This window comes from Saccoglossus kowalevskii, chromosome 9 (genome assembly GCF_978046115.1).
Source record: "Saccoglossus kowalevskii chromosome 9, keSacKowa6.1, whole genome shotgun sequence".
Taxonomy (NCBI): domain Eukaryota; kingdom Metazoa; phylum Hemichordata; class Enteropneusta; family Harrimaniidae; genus Saccoglossus; species Saccoglossus kowalevskii.
Window position 1 is genome coordinate 18,223,528 of NC_140649.1, and position 25,934 is coordinate 18,249,461.

The 25,934-nt window shown below is 33.8% G+C and overlaps 2 protein-coding genes across 6 annotated transcripts in view; one reads left to right on the forward strand and one right to left on the reverse strand.

The window, feature by feature from the left end:
- LOC102807974 (uncharacterized) overlaps nucleotides 1-13,395 on the forward strand; it is a 28,342-nt gene extending 14,947 nt beyond the window's left edge. The window contains exons 8-10 of the mRNA XM_085503250.1: nucleotides 354-527; nucleotides 623-852; nucleotides 8,319-13,395. Coding sequence (XP_085359376.1) covers nucleotides 354-527; nucleotides 623-852; nucleotides 8,319-11,016 — 3,102 coding nt within the window. The 3' untranslated portion in view covers nucleotides 11,017-13,395. The remainder of the gene's footprint in view (nucleotides 1-353; nucleotides 528-622; nucleotides 853-8,318) is intronic.
- A 1,060-nt stretch (nucleotides 13,396-14,455) lies between these two features.
- The window catches only part of LOC102808102 (nuclear factor 1 X-type-like), a 38,933-nt gene continuing 27,454 nt past the window's right edge, over nucleotides 14,456-25,934 (reverse strand). For 2 of the 5 annotated variants that reach the window (XM_085503255.1, XM_085503251.1), the window contains 8 exons: nucleotides 25,135-25,317; nucleotides 24,002-24,150; nucleotides 23,402-23,524; nucleotides 23,048-23,243; nucleotides 21,902-22,071; nucleotides 21,401-21,578; nucleotides 20,809-20,880; nucleotides 14,456-20,363 (listed from right to left, as the gene is read on the reverse strand). In XM_085503255.1, the coding sequence (XP_085359381.1) occupies nucleotides 20,272-20,363; nucleotides 20,809-20,880; nucleotides 21,401-21,578; nucleotides 21,902-22,071; nucleotides 23,048-23,243; nucleotides 23,402-23,524; nucleotides 24,002-24,150; nucleotides 25,135-25,317 (1,163 nt within the window). In that variant the 3' untranslated portion in view covers nucleotides 14,456-20,271. Of the gene's footprint in view, nucleotides 20,364-20,808; nucleotides 20,881-20,935; nucleotides 20,981-21,400; nucleotides 21,579-21,901; nucleotides 22,072-23,047; nucleotides 23,244-23,401; nucleotides 23,525-24,001; nucleotides 24,151-25,134; nucleotides 25,318-25,934 lie in introns of all 5 variants that reach the window. The other 3 variants (XM_085503252.1, XM_085503253.1, XM_085503254.1) reach the window with 3 other exon arrangements.

The following is a 25,934-nucleotide window of genomic DNA, read 5'->3' on the forward strand; positions in this document are numbered from 1 at the left end:
ACAGAGCATTGGCAGAACTCTGAAAATATCTGAAAACAACATTTAGATAAATCTTTTTTAATCAAAGAAAATAAAATGCATCTATAAAAATGTCATAAACTGCATGTTTGATTTCTTGTCAAGTTTTCTTTTCTTTTTCCAGGTGTCTTAGATTTGATTGTGAATAATGCTGTGACCCATGACCTCTGACCTATAACCCATATCTTTGCTTGCAAAAGGGGTTTTGTTTCTTCTAGTTGAGTGCATTTTGTTTTTTTGAGAATTTTTGGTGATCGGTGAAATAACAAACACAAAAAGTTTGATAGTTATAGATTCAATATTTTCTATATTTGAAATTTCTGTTTCAATCTCAGGAAATCCTGTTCCATACTCCGGAGGAAAGACTGGAAATCGCCGTAGAAACAGCACAGTATCATCTTGGGGTTCCTCCACAACTTGATATTGATGCTGTTTTACGTTGTAAAGGACAAACTGATTTATTGAGTTATCTGCAAGTTTTAAAAACTGTTAACTCCTACTCTACACAGGTAAATAAAAATAAAAATTTTAATCAAATAAATAAAATGATAACTTTTTAAATCTAGTGTCAATTCTAATTGTTTGTACATCTAACAAATTACAGAAAATTATTGATGAGAAAATAGAGAAAAATAAAAAGATGAAAGAAGAAAAACTGAAAGAAAAGATGGAGAGACTTAAAGATGAACTTTTTGAAAATAATGAGAAGAAAATGGTTGGAGATTTCTTTGATTCTTTGGAGACAGAACTAAAAGACATACATGATAGAAGACGTCAAAAAGATTCCGAATTGATCGAACAAATGAAGGAAGAAGAGTTGAAATCAAGAGATAGGTTAGTTTACCTGCAGTGCGCCCTCTGAGCCAATTAACACCTCACTGACACACAGAAATATCTTATTTACTCAACTAATTACCCTCATTCCCTGACATGTCATTGACTCAATGGAAAATCACGCATTAACATACTCATGTCTTGAAAATCATCTTACTACAGTTTTGAAATTTGTAATTTGGTTATGGCCAGACTTTTTTTATTCCTTCTTTCTCGAGTTTTTATAAAGCAATTTTTTTGAGGAGGGCGAAAAAAAAATTAAATTAATTCTTTTTTTCCATTAGATTTGTGTGATTCTCAAAGAATTGTAAGTGAGATCATTGATCGGAGAGAAGAAATGAAATACAATTTTATTCCATGTATAAACTTGTTTCTCATCTGTGCAAGACTTCGGTACTTTGATCATGATACTCCCACAAAAATGCAACTTGGATTTGTTATGCGGCGGGCGGTAAAAAAATGAAGATAAAAAAAAAAAATTTTTTTAGCATTTTTTTGCGCTTGCAACGAGAAATTACGGTGAAATAAAATTTTATTTTTATTTCATTTTCGGCTCCTGTTCATTCGGCGGGTTCACGAAACAAGGGATAATAAAAGTCTGGCCTAAACAAACATAAAAGTAATTCAAATTCACGACATTTTAACATGTGCATGTAGAAGTACAGAGATTACAGACCAGATTAGTTCTGAAAAACTATATCAGTAATCCCCACCAAAAAAAGGAAAGTACTCTAAGTAGAATTTGTTTATATATATATTTACTACCTGTACAATTTCTACATTTATTGTTTTAAAACTTTTTTTTTTTTTTTGGTGAAATAAATTTCAATAATTCAAGAAGTCACCTACAGTCAACAAGAAGCGGTCATAACTTATTTTACGGGAACCCTACAAATTAAATCCTATTAGAGAGAACACTGGTTAGGAGTAAAATATAGTTTAGTGCCAGTGATTTATATATCAACGTTGATGTTGGGATATATAAAACGGTATTATGTGGAGCGGGGTATACGCTGACAGAGTATATACTGATGGGTATATATAGAGTGTAATGTTTATTGACAGGGTATATATTGATGGGTATATATAGAGTGTAATATTTATTGACGGGGTATATACTGATGGGTATATATAGAATGTAATATTTATTGACGGGGTATATATTGATGGGTATATATAGAGTGTAATATTTATTGACGGGGTATATACTGATGGGTATATATAGAGTGTAATATTTATTGACGGGGTATATACTGATGGGTATATACCGGTATAGAGTGTAATATTTATTGACGGGGTATATATTGATGGGTATATATAGAGTGTAATATTTATTGACAGGGTATATACTGATGGGTATATATAGAGTGTAATATTTATTGACAGCGTATATACTGATGGGTATATATAGAGTGTAATGTTTATTGACAGGGTATATATTGATGGGTATATATAGAGTGTAATATTTATTGACGGGGTATATACTGATGGGTATATATAGAGTGTAATGTTTATTGACAGGGTATATATTGATGGGTATATATAGAGTGTAATATTTATTGACGGGGTATATACTGATGGGTATATATAGAGTGTAATATTTATTGACGGGGTATATACTGATGGGTATATACCGGTATAGAGTGTAATATTTATTGACGGGGTATATATTGATGGGTATATATAGAGTGTAATATTTATTGACAGGGTATATACTGATGGGTATATATAGAGTGTAATATTTATTGACAGCGTATATACTGATGGGTATATATAGAGTGTAATATTTATTGACGGGGTATATACTGATGGGTATATATAGAGTGTAATATTTATTGATGGGGTATATATTGATGGGTATATATAGAGTGTAATATTTATTGACAGGGTATATACTGATGGGTATATATAGAGTGTAATATTTATTGACAGAGTATATACTGATGGGTATATATAGAGTGTAATATTTATTGACGGGGTATATACTGATGGGTATATATAGAGTGTAATATTTTTTGACGGGGTATATATTGATGGGTATATATAGAGTGTAATATTTATTGACAGAGTATATACTGATGGGTATATATAGAGTGTAATATTTATTGACGGGGTATATACTGATGGGTATATATAGAGTGTAATATTTATTGACGGGGTATATATTGATGGGTATATATAGAGTGTAATATTTATTGACAGAGTATATACTGATGGGTATATATAGAGTGTAATATTTATTGACAGGGTATATACTGATGGGTATATATAGAGTGTAATATTTATTGACGTGGTATATATTGATGGGTATATATAGAGTGTAATATTTATTGACAGAGTATATACTGATGGGTATATATAGAGTGTAATGTTTATTGACAGGGTATATACTGATGGGTATATATAGAGTGTAATATTTATTGACAGAGTATATACTGATGGGTATATATAGAGTGTAATATTTATTGACGGGGTATATACTGATGGGTATATATAGAGTGTAATATTTATTGACAGGGTATATACTGATGGGTATATATAGAGTGTAATATTTATTGACGGGGTATATATTGATGGGTATATATAGAGTGTAATATTTATTGACGGGGTATATACTGATGGGTATATATAGTGTAATATTTATTGACGGGGTATATACTGATGGGTATATACCGGTATAGAGTGTAATATTTATTGACGGGGTATATATTGATGGGTATATATAGAGTGTAATATTTATTGACAGGGTATATACTGATGGGTATATATAGAGTGTAATATTTATTGACAGCGTATATACTGATGGGTATATATAGAGTGTAATGTTTATTGACAGGGTATATATTGATGGGTATATATAGAGTGTAATATTTATTGACGGGGTATATACTGATGGGTATATATAGAGTGTAATGTTTATTGACAGGGTATATATTGATGGGTATATATAGAGTGTAATATTTATTGACGGGGTATATACTGATGGGTATATATAGAGTGTAATATTTATTGACGGGGTATATACTGATGGGTATATACCGGTATAGAGTGTAATATTTATTGACGGGGTATATATTGATGGGTATATATAGAGTGTAATATTTATTGACAGGGTATATACTGATGGGTATATATAGAGTGTAATATTTATTGACAGCGTATATACTGATGGGTATATATAGAGTGTAATATTTATTGACGGGGTATATACTGATGGGTATATATAGAGTGTAATATTTATTGATGGGGTATATATTGATGGGTATATATAGAGTGTAATATTTATTGACAGGGTATATACTGATGGGTATATATAGAGTGTAATATTTATTGACGGGGTATATACTGATGGGTATATATAGAGTGTAATATTTTTTGACGGGGTATATATTGATGGGTATATATAGAGTGTAATATTTATTGACAGAGTATATACTGATGGGTATATATAGAGTGTAATATTTATTGACGGGGTATATACTGATGGGTATATATAGAGTGTAATATTTATTGACGTGGTATATATTGATGGGTATATATAGAGTGTAATATTTATTGACAGAGTATATACTGATGGGTATATATAGAGTGTAATGTTTATTGACAGGGTATATACTGATGGGTATATATAGAGTGTAATATTTATTGACAGAGTATATACTGATGGGTATATATAGAGTGTAATATTTATTGACGGGGTATATACTGATGGGTATATATAGAGTGTAATATTTATTGACAGGGTATATACTGATGGGTATATATAGAGTGTAATATTTATTGACAGAGTATATACTGATGGGTATATATAGAGTGTAATATTTATTGACAGGGTATATACTGATGGGTATATATAGAGTGTAATATTTATTGACGGGGTATATATTGATGGGTATATATAGAGTGTAATATTTATTGACAGAGTATATACTGATGGGTATATATAGAGTGTAATGTTTATTGACAGGGTATATACTGATGGGTATATATAGAGTGTAATATTTATTGACAGGGTATATACTGATGGGTATATATAGAGTGTAATATTTATTGACAGGGTATATACTGATGGGTATATGTAGAGTGTAATATTTATTGACAGGGTATATACTGATGGGTATATATAGAGTGTAATATTTATTGACAGAGTATATACTGATGGGTATATATAGAGTGTAATATTTATTGACAGGGTATATACTGATGGGTATATATAGAGTGTAATATTTATTGACGGGGTATATATTGATGGGTATATATAGAGTGTAATATTTATTGACAGAGTATATACTGATGGGTATATATAGAGTGTAATGTTTATTGACAGGGTATATACTGATGGGTATATGTAGAGTGTAATATTTATTGACAGGGTATATACTGATGGGTATATATAGAGTGTAATATTTATAGACAGGGTATATACTGATGGGTATATATAGAGTGTAATATTTATTGACAGGGTATATACTGATGGGTATATATAGAGTGTAATATTTATTGACAGGGTATATACTGATGGGTATATATAGAGTGTAATATTTATAGACAGGGTATATATTGATGGGAATATATAGAGTGTAATATTTATTGACAGGGTATATATTGATGGGTATATATAGAGTGTAATATTTATTGACAGGGTATATACTGATGGGTATATGTAGAGTGTAATATTTATTGACAGGGTATATACTGATGGGTATATATAGAGTGTAATATTTATAGACAGGGTATATACTGATGGGTATATATAGAGTGTAATATTTATTGACAGGGTATATACTGATGGGTATATATAGAGTGTAATATTTATTGACAGGGTATATACTGATGGGTATATATAGAGTGTAATATTTATAGACAGGGTATATATTGATGGGTATATATAGAGTGTAATATTTATTGACAGGGTATATATTGATGGGTATATATAGAGTGTAATATTTATTGACAGGGTATATACTGATGGGTATATATGGAGTGTAATATTTATTGACAGTATATACTGATGGGTATATATAGAGTGTAATATTTATTGACAGAGTATATACTGATGGGTATATATAGAGTGTAATATTTATTGACAGGGTATATACTGATGGGTATATATAGAGTGTAATATTTATAGACAGGGTATATACTGATGGGTATATATAGAGTGTAATATTTATTGACAGGGTATATACTGATGGGTATATATAGAGTGTAATATTTATAGACAGGGTATATACTGATGGGTATATATAGAGTGTAATATTTATTGACAGGGTATATACTGATGGGTATATATAGAGTGTAATATTTATTGACAGGGTATATACTGATGGGTATATATAGAGTGTAATATTTATAGACAGGGTATATATTGATGGGTATATATAGAGTGTAATATTTATTGACAGGGTATATATTGATGGGTATATATAGAGTGTAATATTTATTGACAGGGTATATACTGATGGGTATATATGGAGTGTAATATTTATTGACAGTATATACTGATGGGTATATATAGAGTGTAATATTTATTGACAGAGTATATACTGATGGGTATATATAGAGTGTAATATTTATAGACAGGGTATATACTGATGGGTATATATAGAGTGTAATATTTATTGACAGAGTATATACTGATGGGTATATATAGAGTGTAATATTTATAGACAGGGTATATACTGATGGGTATATATAGAGTGTAATATTTATTGACAGGGTATATACTGATGGGTATATATAGAGTGTAATATTTATTGACGGGTATATACTGATGGGTATATATAGAGTGTAATATTTATAGACAGGGTATATATTGATGGGTGTATATAGAGTGTAATATTTATTGACAGTATATACTGATGGGTATATATAGAGTGTAATATTTATTGACAGAGTATATACTGATGGGTATATATAGAGTGTAATATTTGTAGACAGGGTATATACTGATGGGTATATATAGAGTGTAATATTTGTAGACAGGGTATATATTGATGGGTGTATATAGAGTGTAATATTTATTGACAGTATATACTGATGGGTATATATAGAGTGTAATATTTATTGACAGAGTATATACTGATGGGTATATATAGAGTGTAATATTTGTAGACAGGGTATATACTGATGGGTATATATAGAGTGTAATATTTGTAGACAGGGTATATACTGATGGGTATATATAGAGTGTAATATTTGTAGACAGGGTATATACTGATGGGTATATATAGAGTGTAATATTTGTAGACAGGGTATATACTGATGGGTATATATAGAGTGTAATATTTGTAGACAGGGTATATATTGATGGGTATATATAGAGTGTAATATTTATAGACAGGGTATATATTGATGGGTATATATAGAGTGTAATATTTGTAGACAGGGTATATATTGATGGGTATATATAGAGTGTAATATTTATAGACAGGGTATATATTGATGGGTGTATATAGAGTGTAATATTTATTGACAGTATATACTGATGGGTATATATAGAGTGTAATATTTGTAGACAGGGTATATATTGATGGGTATATATAGAGTGTAATATTTATAGACAGGGTATATATTGATATAGTATAAATTGACAAATGTAGAGGGAAAGTTTATGCAATATCTCGTCTCAACTGTGATGTTCATGTCATCGACCTCTGTTTTACAATAACTTATTTAGTTTTCAGTAGATAAGCACAAGTAGTTACTATAAACTATAGGAATGATAATATGAGGTTGTTACGAGAATACCTCAAAGTATGCACGGAGACTGTACAGCCGGAGTATCGACGACGCGCAGCGCAGGTCAATGCGACGGCGTACTGTCTTTGTGCATACTTTGAGGTATCCTCATAATAACCTTATTATTTTACATCTTTTCCTTCCAAGTCTACAAAAAGTTTAGAACAGAATCAGCGAACTTCTTCGTGTGGAGTCCGGTCAAACCCTGGTGGCAGCCATGTTTGTTTTTATTATTAGAGAACGCTTACATGCGTAATCATTCCATATTTGGAATTTGCAACTCCTTATATGGTAGAATGAAAAATTACCCTGTAAAATACCACAAAATTACGGCACGTTGTAACTTATTGCGTTACGGTGTCAGATGTATAATAATAACTATTAGTTAGTAATCTTCACAGGGAGTAAAAACTCATGAGGTGGTGGTCGTCGTGGCGACTGTATGCATCCCATACTATACAAAGCAACATATACACACCTAGGTCAATTGAATTGTTATTTTAGGAGTGGTTAGTCAGAAACTCAGGGACAATGACAGAATTTTGAAAAAAAAATTGTACTGATAACAAATCATGTAGAGATCATGAGTGACAAATAATTCACACTGTGGTTAAAAAAAAATGACCCGCAAATTCATCATAGGAAGAATAAGGAGCATAATATGAATACAAAAATAAACATTTACAGCAGTAATATTTCAAAATCTTTTCTGTTAATTTTTACAGATATGAGCAAACTTTGAATCAAATTGAAAAAGAGCGGGAAGAAATGATGAAGAAAAAAAAGCTGTGGAATGTGGGAAGACAGCTAAGTGAAACAGCAACCCAGTGTGATGTAGAAGTAACAAAAGTATTGGAGGAAATACCTAACAAACATAGTGATAATATTGATGATCTCAGGAGATGGAAAGAAAAGAGGCGATCAAAGTCAATAGATGGAAATGCAACTCGATTGGTAGAATTGGGGAAACACAATTCACAAGAAAGCGACAATGATGATGATTTGGATGAGAAAATAAAATATCATAATATACGAAGCATCTTTGGGCATTCTGAGAAAAATCCTGGAGATAAAACAACTTTACGACCAATTATATCGCTGAACAGGAAATCAAGAGAAATGTTGAATCCAAGTTTATCAGAGAAACTTGAACAGAAGGCAAAGTTAGATCCAATCGTTTTTCAGGACATGACATCCCCAGCAAATGTTAAACCAATCGCAGCACAGCACACAACATCGTCAGCATACATGGAGCCAATCATATCACAGAACACTACATCACCAGCAAATGTTAAGCCAATCGTGGTACAGAAAATGCCATTGTCAGCATACCTTGAACCAATCATATCACAGAACACTCCATCATCAGTAAATGTTAAGCCAATCGTATCACACAATACTCTATCGTCAACATACATTGAGCCAATCATATCACAGAACACTCCATCGTCAGCATATATGGAGCAAATCGTAGCACAAAACACTCCATCACCAGCAAAAGTTAAGCCAATCATATCACACAACACTCCATCGTCAGCATACACTGAGCCAATAATATCACAGAACACTCCATCGTCAGCATATATGGAGCCAATCGTAGCACAAAACACTCCATCACCAGCAAAAGTTAAGCCAATCGTATCACACAACACTCCATCGTCAGCATACACTGAGCCAATCGTATCACAGAATGCTCCAGCATCAGCATACATTGAGAACACAACATCACCAGCAACATACAAACCAACTATAGAGTTGTACAACAGAACAAATAAGCAAGAAAATCAGGATGATAATCAATTGAATAACATTGGTTTGAACAAAGATAGAACAGAAATCTGTGTACCGACAACTATACATAATGATTTTAACTCAGAAGATCACCATAGCAACAAGAAACTACATTTATTACCAAGATTAATGATGGAAAAGGCAGCACAAGATCAGAATACAAGTATGAAGAGATCACAGATGAAAAGACAACACTTTGTGGATGAGAATATGCCTCCAGTTTCCATGGCAATATCAGATCCTGCTAAAGCACCATCCTCAGCTATTAAACATGAAGGAAGTTATGCGTCGCCAGTTTCGCTCTACAGTACGCATAAATTTTACTCTCCGTATTCAATGCCATTTATACCAATGACAGATAACAGTCAGTTGCAGACTGTCAACTTGAGGAAACAGAGTTTGTCTACATCACGCCATGTACGGTTCAAAGATTTATCTGATATTCACAGGAAAACAAAAAGTCTTCCATCCCGGCTGTCCAGTTTCTCACTGACCCGTATCAGTAAGGACACTAAGCCTGAAACAGCAAAGACTTCTCACTGTCAACCAGCAATGGACAAACCGGGGATGGATTCTGACAGAAAACCATTCCTCAGTCTGAACAAAAACACGGAAACAGTACAAATTTCAGGAGAGTCTCATTTATATGATGATTCAGTAGTTAAGTTTACTGATGATATAGTAACCAAGGCAACAGATGAGAAGATAATTTCAGAAACTGAGGGTGTGGTAACCAAAGCTACAAATGACAAAACGCCCAAAGCAAAACAAAAAGCTATGGCAACTAATTTAAAAGCATTAAGACGCAGTCCTGTACCTAAGGCAACAACAAATGATGTAACCAAGACAATAATACGTGATGTCATTACTAAGGCATATACACACCAGAGTGATGATGACAGAAAGTTGCATGCTATTGATGAATCCACCAATGATGATAAAAAGGTCCATGCTAGTGATGAAGTCAAAGCAATGTTAAAAGATGACAATTTTGTGAAGTATCAAGCAGAATTAATAGTAAAATATGAACAGATAGAAGATAAACCTGAAATAAAAAGTAGGGCTGCTATTGCAACTCAATCATGGAAAAAACCAGCAGATGAAGAAAGCCAAGCCCAGAGCCCTCATGTTGAGAAGCATCAAATAAGCGTAAAACAGAGCAGAGTTGAACAAAAACAAGAACAGAGTCTGGTACCATTTCCTCAACTGGATAATACAAAACCTGAGGCAAAACATAGAGCAGAGCTTGGTCACACAAGGCAGTACAAAATTGAGAAATCTGAGAGTGGTTATAAAGCTGAAGATACAGTTCTGACAAGCGAATTACAGGATATTGTCAAGTCCAGGAGCAAACAATCTTGTGGGTTGGATTTAGGAACCATGGAAACGGTGAACTATTCTGGTCAAAAATTTAAAAATACAACAAAAAGTGTGCCTATTGTGACATGTGATGACAGTTTTGAGACAGAAATTATGTTAATAAATCTAGAAGAGATTGAATCACACATAGAAACTAAAAAAGTAGTTACAAAAAGAAAAGTTGATACATCTAAAGCTCATGAAGCGACTATGATGATTAGAATGGCTGCTAGACGGCCAACAGCTTTAGTTAAAAGTGATGAGAAATCATAAAATGAATCAATTGACAAGGCTGATAGGGGAAAATGATGGGGAAATTATAAAAATAAGATTTGTGTGGGTAACTTTCAACCTCCCTGGGAAAGTCGTTATTAACTTTCCAATAACGCCATCAACTACCTCCACACAGATAAGATAATAATAATTTACAACTTCCTTTGCATAGTCGCAACAATGTTGCAACATGAAAACAGACAACAACTTAGTCATGGCACTGACCTAGACAAAAGTTGATTACTCCAAAATCAATTAGCGCCAGGAGAGTGAGATTGTCACAAAATGATAGCACTAATAAGAAAGTCCCCATATTGGGATGTTCATAAAGACTTTTCTGGAGAGTTTGCTAACTCCCCATACAATCTGGTTTGAGTCTGCTGTAACCAATTGTAGTGGCTGCTAGACAGCCAACCCATTTCTGAAAAATTATGGAAAAATCATAAGAATTAAGCAATTGCAATGGCTGCTGAACCGCCAACAGTTTTAGTGGAAATGATAGGAAACAATGAAAATTAAGGAATTGCAATGACCGCCAGATGGCCAACAGCTTTAGTGAAAACTAATTTGAAACCATGAATAATTGCATTTTGAATGGCCGCTAGATGGCCAACAGATTCAGTAAAAAAAATTTGAAAATCACAATGAAGCAATTCAAATGAATAGCTGTCTGACGGCCAACAATTTTATTTTGTGAAAATGATTTTGGAACATACTATATTGTAAGATTGATAAAAATAAAAAAACTGGATGGGAAAAAAAAAAAATTTGTGAGGTATTAATATTTTTGCATTCAACGAATGTTTGTTTTAATCTACTACATGTATATGAATAATTATAAAATCAAACCAGTGTCAGCGACCACCTCTGTATAATGTACAACATGTCTCTTTAGCTAATTTTCACTAATACACGATGGCGCTAATTTAAGATAAAGTATATTCTCACAATGAGATTGTTGGTACTTTAGCTAAATTAAATCAAATTCGTTAAAATGACATGTAGCTATATCAGTGTGTTTTACAGTATAGACCACTGTCTATAGTGACCACTTGTAGTCAGCATAACGTACGAACAACTACCATATATAGTACCCACCTGTATATAAAGACCATTTAATAAGGTCCCTTGAGTGGTCACTAAACACAGGTTTGACTGTACTATAATTTTTTTTCAAATTGTATATTGTATATTGTTATTACGTTTTCTCTGGTATTACCGGTATGTGTAAATATTATTATTACTGGTTGTAGAATAGTTACTAATCACATATTAATAATTAAAACCAATCAGAATATCGTTGACAAAAGTCATTGAAATCACATACACATGTAAATTGATGAAGTTGAAAAATTCTAAGTTTTCCATTGGGTATAAATTGGTTAATTGTATAAGTAATTGCTAATAACCTTGTTATTTCTACTTTTACCCCATCTGTAAGATAGTCTTTTTTTTATTTGTCTGATATGATCCCAGATGAATTTTGGCCAGTATTTTTTTTTTTGGCAAATTTTGTTCAGATATATAGTATTGTTCATACTTTTATACAGTTCATGTTATTTTCAGTGAGGGTTTGATTAATACAGTTCATGTCAAATACTTTGAGGGAGAGATTAACAAAGTTCATGTTATATGAGAGTGAGAGCTTTATGATTAATACAGTTATTGTTGTATTTAATAAGGGCCTTGGGGTTAATACAGTTCATTTTATATTCTGGAGATGGCCTTGTGATTAATACAGTTCATGTTATATTCTTCACTATGTAACGTCTATTACTCCTTCTGATTTATTCCTACCAAATTGTACCTGATATCAATGAACAAGGGTAGTTTAGATTCAGTGCTCACAATTGTTAAAATGAAATTTTAGATTGTTTCAAACAACTTGCCATCCAATGAAAGGTTGAAATCGGGAGATCATATGGATTGATTTCAATCAAACTTGTTGTACAGACAGTACCGCTTCAGGTATGACATTTTTAATGCTTTGGTGCACATATATTTCTATATTTCAAACAGCGCCCCCAAGAAGTACCAGTATTGCCTATAGAGGGCAGTATACAACATTACTTATTCTCAGGTGTTCTCAGCGGCGGATTCCGGGTATTTTCGCCGTCTGGCAACCATCACATTAAAAACAAAGGTCGAAAGCTCTCAGAAAACTGTACTTTGGGATAGTTGTTGAAACTCCTAAACAGCGCAACAAGATTATGTGCAACATGTATAAATTTGGTTGCTCAGGATTACTTCAAAGTTGAGTTTGTGTTGTTTTCTCAACTACAGCTGTCTTCACAACACCTTACATTATTATCAGCATACATGTTACACATTGGTCTAAATAAAGAAATAATTTCATTTTTAGACTCTCTTCAAACTTTATCTGACGATAAGGACTTACAATTTCATTTCTGTACATCTGTATCTCAAACAAGCCTGGGCCAATTGTATTCGAACTAAAAACGCACAATTTGCATACACACATGTATTTTCTTTTTTAATCCAATTCAAGATGGCCAAATAGCAGCCATTTTAGTGCTGAAAATTCATGAAAATCATGCATTTTTGCCATTCTGGAACCAACCAGATCTTGGTCGTCTGTCGATACATTTCATTCAAACGTTCGTTTTTTTTTTTGTTATGTCAATGCAAATAAATTACAATATGGATATAATTTTGATGTCATTTAGATTACGTAAAAATGACTATGTAAGGCATGGTGTTTCATTTTCATAAAAAAGTGATTATACTCGCAACAATTACCCACAAATTGTCAACCACTACTAGTACGTTAACAGTCGTCTCTCTGACGAGCCTCTCTGACCACAGCTCTAAAAGTAGCTGTAAATTTGAGTTCCAGTTGGGTAAAACGAACACTATGAATTAGACAAGTGTTAGGTGTGTTTTTGCACGACAGTGCCTTCTGGAATCTGCAATCTTTTCCACTCGCAAGCGATTTAATGTACAACGTCAGTATGTCTAGTATATGCTATGTGTCCAGATTTCGATGGCCGTTATAAATTACATAGAAAATGTTTCATGACAAAAAAAGAATGTTACAGCTATGGCCACTTTGTAGAGAGGGGACACATAGGGAGAATCTAGCCTGGAACCCACCACGTTGTACGAATAGACGATATTTATATGCGTACAGCAGCCATACATAAAAATGTATCTATATAAGCAGTTTCGTTGCAATTTTTACACAAAAACGATGTTTCTGGTCATCAATAGGTTTGGTTTGGTAAAAAAAAATAGTACACATTCTTGCTATATAGCAGCTACGTTCCATGAGAGAGTGGGCAGCCAATGCTAGAATAGAACCATAACTACACTGCATGTGCAAAGTTGAAATCTAGTTATATCTTCTTCTTACTATACCTTACCCTTTACACTACACTACACTACGGGCAATGCAAAGAAAAACAGACCACACAGGAGATAGAATTAAAGACATTTAATTTATACTGTTGCAAAAAGTGGCAAGTCATAGAAATTGCATATAATTGATTATAATTACTCAAAGAATGGAACAATTACAAACTTCTGCATGTAAAATAGGGCAGTATTGCAAGTCTATCTGTACAACTATTCACAATAACCATACTGGTGACAAAGTCTTGTGTCAAACCATGTCTGCTGTCACAAAATATGATTTGAGAACACCTGCAACTTTACATGATTCACCACCAACTTGGTTTGGCATTTAAAAATTAATGAGATGTAACTTGTGACCTCAAGTCGGTTGCACACACACACACCTCAGCAATTTAACTCTTGCCCTATACGAACTATACAGTATCCCAAAACATGCAGAAAAGAAAACTTACACCAGTCACTCAAAAGTATCCCATAACCCTTCTGTACAGATTTACAATCGTTTCGTTTTATCTTTAACTCTTAATTCGGTTACACCAATTTGGGCAGCTGCCACTCAAGCAAATAAAATCACAAAAAATTATATTCTTTGAATCTAATGTTGGTCCATACTGTACTGAAAAAGGTATGTGGTTCAAGTACGGTCTATTGCATATATATATAAAGATTACTACTAAATTGTTGAGATGCGAGATCATTGGCTGTATTATCATCTTAGGTTTGAAAATAATACAGTCCATGACAACACTGGTTCCAATAAGTTTTTTTTTTATTTATAAGCACGATTCTAAAAAGTTAAACCTAACATGTGATGTCAGTGGTTCACACTTGCAGTTAGGACTGCTATACTTTTATGAGGAATTAAAGAATTAGTAGACCAATGATGTAAACATCAAATCAGTTGGGTTTTTTGTAGGGGTAATTAAAATTTGAAATATCTGGCATAAAAAAAAACTTCAATAAATATTTGTTCAAAGGGGCATAAGCTGAGTCTTTTTTAACAAATAATTTCCAATTTTTTTTTATCCATGAAATAGCGAACTAAAATGGCAAGTATGAAATATATTTACAATATTATAACATCACGCAAAAAAAATTTGAAAAATGAATTGATATTTTCCAGCTGTCATGTATTAGCATAAAAACACCCTAATATGTTACTCCATTTGAGTTTCCTTGGTTACCACAAATTCATTTACAAACAGTATTACATGGATTTAAAAAATATGAAAAAAAATTGCACAAAAAAAAAAACCTAGTTCATGCCTCTTTAAAATAAGTTCTCGCAAAAAAAAAACAAAAAAACTTTAAAATACTAGTATAAATATATTGGAATGTTTGCCCAGATTTCATTATAGTTGTCAGAAAGGAGAGAACAGCTGCAACAATATGCAATTTATTTCATCTAAAATTTTTTTTAAATTTTTTTAAAAGAAAAGTCAAAATTCATTGGTTTGACGCTTGCAACTGCCCAATATGGTTAAAACACGAATCTTGTTATAATAATACAAAAACCAAGAAATTTAGTTTCTTTGCCCTTTCAATTATACATCTATATACAAAAATGATTTTTGTACAAACAACTCTTAACAATATTAAAAAACAAAAACTTTTTCTTCTTCAGCATTTTTTTTGTTCCAAAATAAAATTTACAAAAAAAAAGATTGTTTTTTTTTTTTACATAGCAGAAAATAACTGTTATAAAGTTATAATTATCATTATATATTAAACTGTGATTTCATCTTGCTACAGGAATTAAGATAAATGTGAATAAATGTTAAAAACACACAAATTCTTGAAATATGTGAAAACTTACAGAAACACTCAAGGCATATCCTGAATGTTACAATCTCGCACCCCAAGAGGGCGTCATCATGGCTAGGATTATTTTTCAGTTCATAATTACCAAAGACAATGAGATATGGAAACATAACGGCATTGATTTGTCTACAAAGTCGTTTATATTTTTCTTACCTTATTAATTAAATCACAATGACTTGTATTCGTCAATTCTGGAAGACTAACCTTGTTGTTTTATACCACACGCATGACAAAACACAATATACTATGCTATACTATACAGTACTGTATAAATACAGCACTTGTACGATACTACATTATTAAATAATACTGCACTACACAACAATGCATTTTAAAATTAAACACTGTAATAGTGTATTACACAATACAGCACTGTGGAATAATAGTGTGTAATACAGCACTGTGCTATACTGCATTATGTAATACAGCACTGTGCAATACTGCAATATGTAATACAGCACTGTGCTATACTGCATTATGTAATACAGCACTGTGCTATACTGCATTATGTAATACAGCACTGTGCTATACTGCATTATGTAATACAGCACTGTGCTATACTGCATTATGTAATACAGCACTGTGCTATACTGCATTATGTAATACAGCACTGTGCTATACTGCATTATGTAATACAGCACTGTGCTATACTGCATTATGTAATACAGCACTCAATCTGATTAAAATCTGATGTAGTGTACGGGCTTTAATTATTTTGGCTATAAACTTATTTTAATTATATTTTTTATTACTTTTGTTATTAATGCCCTTTTATTTTATTATTTTACTTTGATTTTGATTTTGTGATTTTTTTTAATTCCGCCCTACCTACATCTGATCCGACGCCTATGTAACAAGATTTCAATGAGACCCACTATCGACGATTTTAGTCAACGAATCACAGACCTCCTTCTATAGCGCACATGATGACGTCACCGGGCGGAGTCGGGTGGCAAACACAGTCAAATAAAATGGCGGATTATACTGACGTTAGCGACCGAGAATAACACGGCTTTTCGGTACGTTTATCATTGTCAAATGCAACGAAAGTCATTTTTATGTTAAAATTGTGGCTCGAATGGTTCGACTTTAGATCGTTATTTTGCATAGTTATTCTGGGAGTGACGATTTTGTTTCCACCGTTTCGACCGAACACCAGTGTCTTTTTCCAGTCGCCTGCCCTGGAGACGGGTGATGTTTTGTTGACGATCGGGCCAACATCGTCTACGGCATTGAAGCAGAGCTGTAAATATTCATCAAATTGTATCAACATTTTGTACATTATACAATAACTCTTTATTAAAGTAATTGAGCTGATTTGGACTGGAATAAAATATTTTTTATTGGAACACAACGCAATTGATCAGGAAATATTTTTTGCTCCAATTGTTTGCGTCGATGCCGTGGGTCGGTGACCGTTATACAATTTAAAATCAGTTTGCATTGTTTACTATAGCTGTTTACAGTGTTCTAATCATTACGATATACTTATTTTTTTGCTTCCATTCTAGATAATTATGCTCAGTGATGTAAAATTGAAGCGATGACTGAATGAACGAACCTTGGCTGGCGAAGATGTATCTGGAATAGCCCTGAGTACAGTCCTGTAGGTTGGCCTCCTTCCGCTGATCATTCGGCCCCCACAGTCCTGAGAAGTCGCATAGAGCAGGGATTCGACACTATTGTGAAGGAATGTATTGGGCGATTTAAGAGGCATTCAGCTTTGCAGTTAAAAAATAAGCAGGTCGTCACGTCTAACTATTCTGTATGCCTTAACTGGAAGTGAAATTACATAAGATTTTCTACTCTAGTCGATCAAATCGACATTTTCCAACGTCAACCGAAAGTATACACCGCCATCTTGTTCTTGACGTATTTATAAACAAAACGTTGTTTCGTTGCGTAAAACTAGTTTTTGCCAACGTTCCAGTGTTGTAGGTTCGTTTTTCGGCCGCAAAAAGGGTATTTGTGATCGCTGGATTTGATTGATAGATGTTTTAGCTGGTTACAATCATGTAAACTGCAGAACGGTTCTCCGCCATAAATTTGTAGGCGGGTGTCGAAACCCCGGTCTATGCGACTTCCCAGGACTGTGGGGGCCGAATGATCAGCGGAAGGAGGCCAACCTACAGGACTGTACTCAGGGCTATATCTGGAAGTGTACACATTTGTTGGAAGTGAAAAAAATATTCAATGTAATGACAAAAATTGTAAAATGCTGTGGAATTTCTTTTGCAAATAAAAATATACTAGCAATTTTCTATTAATGGTTTATTCAAGTGGGCAAAATATAATGTACAAAAAGATTGCCCGTAGAGTGTCGCTACACTGAAAAGTAAGCAACCGACAGCCTGTATAAAAGGAGGGCTGTGATTGGCTGTTACTTACGCGAGATTTGAACGGGACTTACATAGGCGTAGGATCAGATGTAGGTAGGGCGGAATTAAAAAAAAATCTCAAAATCAAAGTAAAATAATAAAATAAAAGGGCATTAATAAAAAAAAATAAAAAAAATAAAATAAGTTTATAGCCAAAATAATTAAAGCCCGTACACTACATCAGATTTTAATCAGATTGTACAGCACTGTGCTATACTGCATTATGTAATACAGCACTGTGCTATACTGCATTATGTAATACAGCACTGTGCTATACTGCATTATGTAATACAGCACTGTGCTATACTGCATTATGTAATACAGCACTGTGCTATACTGCATTATGTAATACAGCACTGTGCTATACTGCATTATGTAATAAAGCACTGTGCAATACAGCACTGTGCAATAAATACAATTTATAACACTGTATTGAATAATACATCATGGTCAAATAATGCATTTTGCAATACAGCACTGTGCAATATAATGCATTACACATACAGAACCCCAATACTGCATTGCACAATACAGCACCATGTATTACTGCATTGCACAATACAATACTGCATTATACAGCACTGAAATACTATATTGTGTAATACAGCACAGTGCAATATTATGTATTACATATACAGAACCCCAATACTGCATTGCACAATACAGCACAGTGCAATACCGCATTATACAGCACTGCAATACTGTATTGTGTAATAAAGTACCATGTATTACTGCATTGTACAATACAGCAGAGTGCAATACCGCATGATACAGCACTGCAATACTGTATTGTGTAATAAAGCACCATGTATTACTGCATTGTACAATACAGCAGAGTGCAATACCGCATTATACAGCACTGCAATACTGTATTGTGTAATAAAGCACCATGTATTACTGCATTGTACAATACAGCAGAGTGCAATACCGCATTATATAGCACTGCAATACTGTATTGTGTAATAAAGCACCATGTATTACTGCATTGCGCAAAACAGCACAGTGCAATACCACACTATACATACAAACAGCACTGCATTGGGTAATACAGGATTAATGCACTGTGTGATCTTGCACTGTACAATGTAGCCGTGTAACATCTATCATTTTACTTCATAGCACTATGTGATAACTAGATTGCACTCTCCAAATATAGATATATATATATATATATATACAGCAATTCTTTCTGAATATTCCCAGTACTTAAGTTCATTCATTATTATACTCCATTTCTGTTGTCTGTAGTTAAGTGTCTACTATACATGGACCACTAATAGCGACAAAGACCCTCTTAGTATTGAATACCTGTTGAATAAATTTATTGCTATGCAAATAGGAAAGACCTTGACCTTTAACCTTCATGCAAATATGTTAACTTCAAAGTGTTGGATACTATTCCAATAAAATTTGACATGACAGTAATCATTGTATAAGTAATAGGATACTGCATGAACACAAACCTCAACTAAAATGAAGGAATTATCATTTGCAAGTATCAGTGAAAACTGAAAATGGATGTAATACGCCATCGGTGTATGGTTTAACTACAACCAGTGTAGGGTATTCCTAATACAAATGGTACAATTCATGAACAAATAAAATGTTGCAAATCATATCATTAAAAACACATCAAAAAGAGAATTTTTTCTGTTAATTAGCAGTAATATACTGGATGTGGTTATTTAGTTGGTGTACTTGGAACACTTCCACCCCCACCAGATGTATCCATAGGCTCCGACTGCATTTGCACAGGTACAAATCCAGATCGCTCTGCAAGTTTAGAATAAAATATTACATTACATTACAAATAGTTGTGAAATATTGCAGCAGCTTGGTGAAACCACCAACCAGTACAGCCATGTGACAATCACCAGTCACATCAAATTAGACCACTTAGTAAAACCACCAATCAGTACAGCCATGTGACCATCACCAGTCACATCAAATTAGACCACTTAGTAAAACCATCAACCAGTACAGCCATGTGACCAACACCAGTCACATCAAATTAGACCACTTAGTAAAACCACCAATCAGTACAGCCATGTGACCATCACCAGTCACATCAAATTAGACCACTTAGTAAAACCATCAACCAGTACAGCCATGTGACCAACACCAGTCACATTAAATTAGGCCACTTAGTAAAACCACCAATCAGTACAGCCATGTGACCATCACCAGTCACATCAAATGTCATAAAGCATAACTATACCTGAATTTGCTGTCAAAAATGCCTGCCAATCACCTTTAAGATCATTTGTACAGAACTGCCATGCGTTGTTTTCTTTTGATGAAAGAGAAAAATAAAATCATGATCAGTAAAAATCAAGGTGTCTCACCTTGGTCCAAGAACGGCTCATCAGCTGTCATTCCTGGGATTATACCTATATGAAAATTGAAATAGTCAAGACTTTATTCAATTTAACATACCTAGGTGAGTTATCTAACACCGTGCATGTGTCACAATAAATACAGTGTTATTACCAGATTTTTTTTCCAAGAAACTATAGCTGACATTATTCTTTTGTTTATAGCAAAAAATTGAAACGTTTATATTTTTTACATCTACAATTACAGTCATATTCTACAGGAGCAAAACAAGATATTACACTAGTTAACTTAGATCACATGACATGATTTGCATCACATGACAAGACAAACATCACCACATGACATGACTTGGATCACATGAAAAGTCAAATATCACATGAGATGAGCGACATACATCACATACCAAGACTAGATTTTGTGAGTGATTTTATACTACACGTCATGTTATTGTGCCCATGGTTACATGTACTTACCAGTTAACAGTGCGTAATCACTGCTTTCATCCAATGAAATCAGTGGAGTTGTCCATCGTGGTATTGGAGTAGATCGTGGTGTTGTTCTTGGTGTTACCACTGGTGATGCCAATAATCCTATTGTAGTTGGACTTATTGCTTGCATATTCACAGGACTTATATTAGGATAATTTAACAGCTGAAATAAGAAATATTTGTCATAAATAAATAATCTCATTGCAATTATGACCTGCAAATGCACACAGGCTGATGAAAAAACAAGAATTGGTCAACCCAATGTAAGTGCATCAAAGCCCCAATGCGGAGGATCGAAATCACTGGCTGAGAATATTGGTTAGTGTCTGCAAGTGCTTGTGTTCTACTGGGCATTGTTGAATGCCCTAGCTTTCATGTATTCCCAAAACATAAGTAAGTTTTATGCGACAATTGTACTACATGTACCATCACCTCTTGCATTCCAATTTGCACAAATTCAATGTCGCTTTGCGCAAACATACCCACCTGTTGCTGTGCATGTACAAATCCATTTTCTGACCTTCCTAATACGGTAAATGGACTGGTCATAATAGTTCTACTACCCGGGGATGGAGTGGATTGGCATGATGAAGTACTGTTCACACCACTATTACCTGCCACTGTATTTGTAGTATTGAATGTAGTAACACATGGACCTGGTAACAGATAAGATATTCTATTACTGTGATATTCTGTGACCAGTACAATCATGTTTCGTAATCAGTACAGTCATGTACTATAATCAGTTAAATCATGTTCTGTAATCAGTTGTCATGTTCTGTAAACAGTAAAAATCGTGTTCTGTAATCGTAATCAGTAAAATCATATTCTGTAATCGTAATCAGTATAATCATGTTTCATAATCAGTACAATCATGTTTAGTAATCAGTATAATCATGTTCTGCAATCAGTATAATCATGTTCTATAATCAGTATAATCATGTTCTATAATCAGTATAATCATGTTCTGCAATCAGTATAATCATGTTCTATAATCAGTATAATCATGTTCTATAATCAGTATAATCATGTTTCATAATCAGTATAATCATGTTACATGTATCAAGCATTAGAGTCCTCCCATTCACCATATCATTTCCCGTCTAAAGTTTTCTGCAACATTAGTATGTATCTTTCTATACTTCTTAGTTAATTTTGGTGACAAAAGGGCAAGTCTTGATCAATGTGTATATCAAATGTGGACAAGTTTACATTTATAAAAGATAACAAAAGTTGACCTATGTGTTGATGATGTAAGTAGAAAATGCCATTGCTATCCTCAGGGGCAGACATCCGGGTATTTTCACCGCCTGGCAACCCTCGCGGTGAAAACAAAGGCCCAAAACTCGCAGAAAACGGTACTTTAGAATGTTGTTGAGACTCCTCTGAACAGTGTAACAAGATTAGCCCTACATGTGTAATATTATATAAATTTGGTTGTTCAGGATTACTTCAAAGTTGAGTTTGTGTTGTTTTCTCGAATTTGCACCGGCTCGACCGGCGTTCCACAGCAGCGCGCACAGAGCCCATAGAAATGCATGTACAGTGGTGCGCGTCGTAGCAACATCTTGTGACTAGCTCCCCCCACCCCGGATACCCCATGAATTATCAAATTTACTGTAACCAACTTACAATACATACCAGCTGTTACTAAATTGAGACTTCCACTTGAAGATGCAGTTGACATCGTATTACATGCCTGTGTTATACCGCCAGATACAATAGCAACGGGTCGAGCTACTGGTGGAGGAGGGGGTGGTGGTAACATTGTCGCAGGGATGAAACCTGTAATTTTTGTTGGACTGGGAGAATGAGTCCCTTTAGCTTGCTGAAAAAACAAACACGTAAGTGATTTAATCATTGCACAAGTTTTGAACTGGATGGCAGCAAAGCCTGAAATGATGCTAATAGACATGAAAAGCAAAAAAAATTTTACACGAATTGTGTAACCTAACCATTGCCAAGCAGTTAGTAACTGTAGCTTACATTATGATAGAGCAGATCGATTGGCAGACTACGAAGTGAAGACGGTACAGATACAGGTATGAATCCAGACAATTGAGCTGCAGTGCTACTTGTTGTGGGCACATCATTAGTAGATTTAGTCAGCTGTGAAAATACAATTAGGTACATGTTACTGCAGGGTTAGTTTTTTTTTTTAAATACCAGTGCAGCAGTAAAAAAAGACATCATGCTGTACAAATCAGTGAAGCAGCCAGGATTTTTGTTTTGAGAGCTAATGTCTAAAACTCATCAAACTTTCACAAATGTGTGTGCATTTAAGACACATTTTGAAAGAAAAATAGCTCAGACAAATATTTATTAAAACGAAAACAGTAAATTGTGCTCCCCTGATTATCATAGGTTACCAGACAGTGCGGGGTATACGCTTATTTATATACAGTATATTTCGATAATATCATTTTGGACCAAATGGACTTAATCTTCTATTAGTTACATGTCTTTATCAAAATTTTGAGAAAAAAAAGTAAAAAGTGTAAAATTTTGTTATGTGAATGATGACAAAAGTTGATTTTTAAAAAATTAAAATACAATATTCATGGACGGAATTTGTTATTAACTAACCTGATTTTGGGAGGCTTGTTGATTTGCAGCATCTTGACATACCAGTTGTACAAAGTCCGACAATGGAGTATCTGTATGCGACGGTGGCACGGGCTGTAAACGATACTGCTGGTAATAGCCTGTCGGCTGGAAATCACTATATGTTGTCGCTGAGTAAATAAAACACAATGTTGTTGTTATTATTATGGTAGACAATCAAAAAGACGTAGACAATACTTTGTTTTATTAACAACTCAACAGAAGGGATTTGGAGACATTTCAGTAGCATGAAATGATGTGTCTCAAGTACCGTAAAAACTCACCTACTCTAAAAATTCAACCATCTAATTATTTGGCGGTTTTTTGTAATTTATTGACCTCAAAAATTTTGACCTCACCAGAAATTGTTCACTTATTTTTACTCAAATTTGTTTAAAGACATGACTTTCTATAACTATTCTATTTCTGCAACTGTATATAACCCAACTTTTATATTTGTTGGATTTTTACTCTCAAAAAATCCACTGGCTGAAAATTTATCACTATTTTGTATTCTAAAAACCCAACTGTTTTTTAAACGCAATTATTTAAAAGTGGTCGAAATTTTTAGAGTTTTTTGGGATACTTTATATTCTGAGGTAACGTTCTTTGCTTTTACTCTTATCTATGTAAAAAGTAACGTGTCCTACTTGATATGGGACTCATAGAAAACGTGTGTAAACCTAATGTTCATTTACATGGAATTCAAAAATTCTCTGCACAGCGATCATCACCATTTAAACAACAAGACATGTAAAACTACAATATGGCTTGTATTGTACTTTTCCTGAGCATAACTTCTGAGTCCTTCCCATTCATCACTTAAATTCATACTCATTGATTGGCTCATTCTTTGTCAGGACTAAAATGGAAATTTAAATCGCAACTGGCCTCTGGAAGCAACAACTAGTCCATGTACTGTTTAGTGTTGTTGTTTTTTATTTCCTGGATGTTACAAAGTCAATACCAATTGTTTAAGTAGATGCAAAAAACAAATTATACAATTGCAATGTAATCATGGATAATGTAATCTTTGTTATTGTATTCTAATAGATATATTTATTATTATTTGTTGACACTTTGAAGTATATATTGATGGTTATAATGGTTATTACCTGGTATCCGGTTACTTTGTACTCGCTGCTGGGCATCAAGTGTAGACATGGGTTGTGGAGCTGCGGTTGTGTGTGGACTATGTGCTGGATGAGCTGATGTCTGGGTAAAACTACTGGCTTTTTCAGTCTTCACTTTAGTGACATGTGCAACATTAGGAGACGGCATGGCAGGACTAGCTCCTGCTAAAAAAAATGACATATCACATTAATATTCAAACCTAAAACACAATGCTAACTAAGTGTGTGTAACATATAGCCACTTGTATTTCTATTACAGTCGCATGTGTGCTTATTACAGTGGCCTGTATGTGTAGTACAGTGGTCTGTGTGCGTAGTACAGTGGCCTGTGTGCGTAGTACAGTGACCTGTGTGCGTAGTACAGTGACCTGTGTGCGTAGTACAGTGGCCTGTGTGCGTAGTACAGTGGCCTGTGTGCGTAGTACAGTGGCCTGTGTGCGTAGTACAGTGGTCTGTGTGCGTAGTACAGTGGTCTGTGTGCGTAGTACAGTGGCCTGTGTGCGTAGTACAGTGGCCTGTGTGCGTAGTACAGTGGCCTGTGTGTGTAGCACAGTAGTGAAATGTGTGCATATTATGGTGGCATGCGTGCATACTACTGTGGCATGTGTGAATATTACAGTGGCATGCGTGCATATTACAGTGGCATGCGTGCATATTACAGTGGCATGCGTGCATATTACACATGCGTGCATATTACAGTGGCATGCGTGCATATTACAGTGGCATGCGTGCATATTACAGTGGCATGCGTGCATATTACAGTGGCATGCGTGCATATTACA